This window comes from Vigna unguiculata, chromosome 5, assembly GCF_037176805.1.
Source record: "Vigna unguiculata cultivar grain cowpea cultivar isolate G323 ecotype 2 chromosome 5, ASM3717680v1, whole genome shotgun sequence".
NCBI lineage: Eukaryota > Viridiplantae > Streptophyta > Magnoliopsida > Fabales > Fabaceae > Vigna > Vigna unguiculata.
Window position 1 is genome coordinate 7918334 of NC_140796.1, and position 4612 is coordinate 7922945.

At 36.6% G+C, this 4612-nt stretch overlaps 1 protein-coding gene across 1 annotated transcript; it reads right to left on the reverse strand.

Moving 5' to 3' along the window:
* Positions 1–1125: 1125 nt before the first annotated feature.
* On the reverse strand, positions 1126–4358 carry LOC114183777 (pentatricopeptide repeat-containing protein At1g56690, mitochondrial-like). Its single transcript, XM_028070907.2, has 3 exons — positions 1871–4358; positions 1746–1799; positions 1126–1469 (listed from the first exon to the last, which is right to left on the reverse strand). Exon 1 carries the CDS (start codon positions 4306–4308, stop codon positions 2179–2181), a length of 2130 nt encoding a protein of 709 aa, XP_027926708.1. The 5' UTR covers positions 4309–4358; the 3' UTR covers positions 1126–1469; positions 1746–1799; positions 1871–2178.
* Positions 4359–4612: the final 254 nt, after the last annotated feature.

Genomic DNA, 4612 nt, shown 5'->3' on the forward strand with positions numbered 1-4612 from the left:
ACATGATTTAATTTTAATTGAGTTTTAATCTCAGTAATTTATTGTTGTCAATCATAATCTAACTATTATATATATATATATATATATATATATATATATATATATATATATATATATATATATATATATAAATTTTTAAGAATTATTTTCATTTGAACATCCCCGTATATATCTATATTAAAACATGAAAAGAAAATCCTAAATCAAATAAAAAGGTACATGAATGTAACATAAAAAATTTAATAAAACCTATAAATTCAGAATTATATTTAAAGTGTATTTATTAATAGAATAAAATTTATCAAATTTACAAAAAAAAAATCATAAGTAATTGGTAAATAAACTGGTTCAGCTTAAGTTGATTTTGTGTAAAATCTATAAATTTAGTAGAATACAGTCAGAGATCACATTTCATCTATTTAAGTTATATTTGTATGCAATCATTTTTAGTTGTAGGTCTAATTCAAAAAAAAAAAGAAAAAGAAAAAGAAAGAGCAAATTTTAAATTTAATCTTTTTTGTTCTAATTTTGAGTTTTGAAATAAACTTATTTTAAAAAAATAAATCTATTTCATTAACATTAGTTTAAGCAAGTGCATATGTGGTGAGCATAATAATAATAATAATAAATATTAATACTATCATTGAAAATGCTTGAAAATGCAAGATGATATAGTGGTGGTCAGTGACAATTTTTGTGGCTGTGCCAACATTGTAATATACAACAGTTTGAAAAAATACATGAAAACTAAAAGTTTGTTAGCACCGTACCTTAATAAATTAGATTCAATTAGTCAAATTTGTGCCACTAATTATAATTAAATAAAAGCTACCTATCTTAGAAGATAACACCTTGACAGAATAGAACAATTGCATTAAAAGAATGTGTTAGTGCGTAAAACTAAAACGTGGGAGTAGACATACACATACACTTGCATCTTTCACTTATATTTGGGCCAATTATTAGATTCCAGTAGCAAAACAAGACAATTTCTTTCTCTATCTTATTATTTCCTGCTACTCAGGAATATAAAAACTAGTTATTTTTATTATGTAATTTGATTTATTTTTGTAAATTAAACTTTTTTTAATTCATTATTATCACCTATTAATATTTCGTATGCAATTGAAGGTAATGTTTAGGATATTTATTTTTCATACGTAAATGAAGGAAATGTTTAGGATATTAATATTTCATACCCAATTAAAGATAATGTTAGCCTCTGTTTCCAAGCATATACTGTACATGAAGAAGGAAGAAGCAGTGATGATGAACGCGTTTGTTTCATTCGATTAGCGGTGATTCGTTAGTATGCAGGAGGAAGTGGATGGAGCTCCCTAGCATCAATGAAGAGAGATGTCAAGAAAGATACGTCAACGGTTACAAAATGATCCAGTTATCCTTCATAGGAGGAGAATTGATTTCCCTCCTTCCATTTGTGTAGTAGATAGAGTTTTCTAATCAGATCTCTGTCAAAAAATAAAATAAAACCAAATCAAATCTAATCTGATAAATCATCAGTTAACTCTTGAAGCACAACTTTGTACCTAAACAAACAGGACATGGTAGTTTTACATAGCTTCAAGAATTGCTTTTTAGAGGGAAGACAGGAGAAAATATTCTATTTCAGTAAGGAAATTAACATTTTTTATCTATAGCGACTAGAATTATTCTTTAAAATCTAATATGGGTAAAGAGGTATAAAATAGAGTATCAAGTGGTTTTCGGTACTACTAAATGATTACCTTGCACTTAATGTTCTTGCATTGTGATATAGGTTGCATCCCCATCAAAAGCTCCTGAAACAAAACTCTAGTTATGGCCTATGGAGTATGAGTCAGATCATATCCATAACAGTTTAAAAGCATACCATAACCTCCTTGGACTGCTTTAGTTGAGACACTAAAATTGACAGCAATTGGTATCGTTGAAGTGCCAATTCTTCTAAAGTGAATGTTTCATTCAATCTATCCTCACATAAGCTTGAGTCGGAAAACAGTATAAAGCTGTCAATAGAAGGTTCCAATAATACTCACTTATGTCACACTAGCAATTTGTACTGAGGAGCTTCCATTTGATTGTAAAATACTGATCACCAAAGCACATGGTATACAAGTCCATCAAACTCGGGCCAAGCCACCCTCTACTCCAATAACTTCAGATATGAGCTTCAAGGAATCACCAATAGTCCTTACAAGAACAGTAACCATCCTTGAAATGATGAAATCTATTAGCATCCCTCAAAATGATCTCCCTTCCAGAAACTTTTGCAATTAATTTAATTGCAGAATGGCAATCACCACAAACCCGCAAATTTTTCATAACTCTAATTGGCATTCCTTTAGGCACTTTTAGGAGTCCATATGCTACAGCTAGCTTTTCACTATGATAACCCAAGCTATGTGTCTTCTCTTCCTCATCCACATCGTGAAGGACAAAGCTACCATCAGGACAGTACCCAGCTTCCCTCAACAATCCACCTAACTTCTCCAACATTTTCATGATAATAGGTTGCTCAGGGTGGCCCTTGCTGTCTCCCCCAGTGAACATATGTACCTTTTTCTCGATCTCAATCCAACTACAACCAGGCAATTTGATAACACTCCTAGATTTTATTTTCTTCCTAAGTACTTCAACATCTTTCCATCTTCCTCTAGACGCATACATATGTGAAAGCAAGACGATAGGTCCAGCATTTTTAGGTTCTAGCTGTGCAAGTTTATCAACGGCAACTTCAGCCAAATCCAGATTCATATGAGTTCTGCATGCTCCCAACAATGCACCCCAAACAATTGCATCAGGTTCCATTGGCATCTTTTCTACTAGTTTCATTGCATCATTAACTTGGCCTGCTCGGCCTAGCAAATCAACCAGGCAAGCATAGTGTTCAACTCCCGGTTCCACTTGATATTTGCATTTCATTGATTCAAACAATTCAAGCCCTTCTTTCACCTTGCCACTGTAGCTACATGCTGAAAGAACCCCGATAAAGGTAACATCATCTGGTGGAACTCCAGAGGAGCCCATGTCATAAAAAACATTCAAAGCTTCTTCCCCCAATCCATGCTGGGAATAACCCGTGACCATAGAGTTCCACATAACAACATCCTTCAAAGGAAACCTGTCAAAAACACGTTTTGCTCTCACAAGATCGCCACACTTAATGTACATTGTAATTAAGACCGAGGCAACGAATAAATCCTGATCAAATTCAGATCTCACCAATTGGCCATGCACCTGCCTCCCATGGTCAAGACTGGCCAGGCTGGCACACACAGAAAGAACACTAATTAATGAAGGGAAATTCAGCGCAACCCCTTCTCTCTGCATCCTCCGAAACAAACCCAACGCTTCCAACTCGTACCCTTTCCTCTCATACACCTTAATCAAGGCACTCCAAGTTCCATCATCCCTATCCTTCATTTCCTCAAACACACGCCTCGCCTTATCCACCTCCCCAGCAAGCCCAAACCCCATGATCATCTCATTGCAAGCAACAACCGGTTTCACCGGCATCATGTCAAAAAGCTTAGAAGCCTCTCCCATCCTCCCACTATGAGTATAACCCATAAGCATAGCCGTCCAAGACACCTCATTCCTCTCCGGCATTACTTCAAAAAGCTTCCTCGCAACATCCACTCTCCCATTCCTTGCATACCCAGAAACCATAGTTGTCCAAGTAACCACATTCCTCTTCGGCATTTGATCAAACAGCGCGCGAGCCTCGTCCAAACGACCCTCCTCACAGTACCCTCCAATCATGTTGGTAACCGCTACCACATCCTTTTCAGGCATCATATCAAACAGCCTGCGCGCATCCTCAATGCGAGCATCTTGCAGCAACCCGCCAAGCATAACGGTCCACGACACCACGTTCTTGTCGGGCATCTGCCAAAAGAGCCGTTCCGCTTCAGCAACATCGCCGTTTCGCACGTAGCCACGGACCATAGAAGTCCACGAAACAACATTGCGATCGGGCATTGCATCAAATACCCCGCGCGCCTCAAGCAACATTCCGTTCTTGATGTGGCCTGAGATGAGACCGTTCCAAGATACGGTATTTCTGTGGGGCATTCTCTCAAACAAGAAGAGAGCCTCGCGCGGTTGGCGGGCTTCGAAGTACGCAGCGACCATTGCGTTCCACGAAGAGATGGTTCTGAGAGCGAGAGGCGTTTCGTCAAACACCCTGCGAGCATGGTCTAGTTGACCGCTACGCGCGTAACGTGCGATGGCATTAGCAGTGGTGCACTGTAATCTCACTTGCATCAACATGCTCCATAGCACAGTGGCGCGACCATGGTAACCCATCTACATACGAATGCAAAAACTATTAGCGTTTGTAGACATGCAAGTCTCAATGTTCTATTTATCTATTTATATATATACTGTAATCTTGTAGTTTTAAAGTGAAAAAATCATTATTTTCTTCTGTACTATATAGATCACGTTTGCAAATATATTAACGATTTATTAGCAAGATACCAACCTTATCATTACACCAAAACATATTCTCAAATGATACTATTATTTTTCTATTAATACTCAAATAAACAACCTTTTAGTAATCTATTACACATTAAGAAAAGAAGATATCACCAAAATTACTACATTA

Excerpts from the sequence above, each read along its gene's own strand:
- LOC114183777 (XM_028070907.2), bottom strand. The coding sequence starts at position 4,308 with ATGGGTTACCATGGTCGCGCCACTGTGCTATGGAGCATGTTGATGCAA.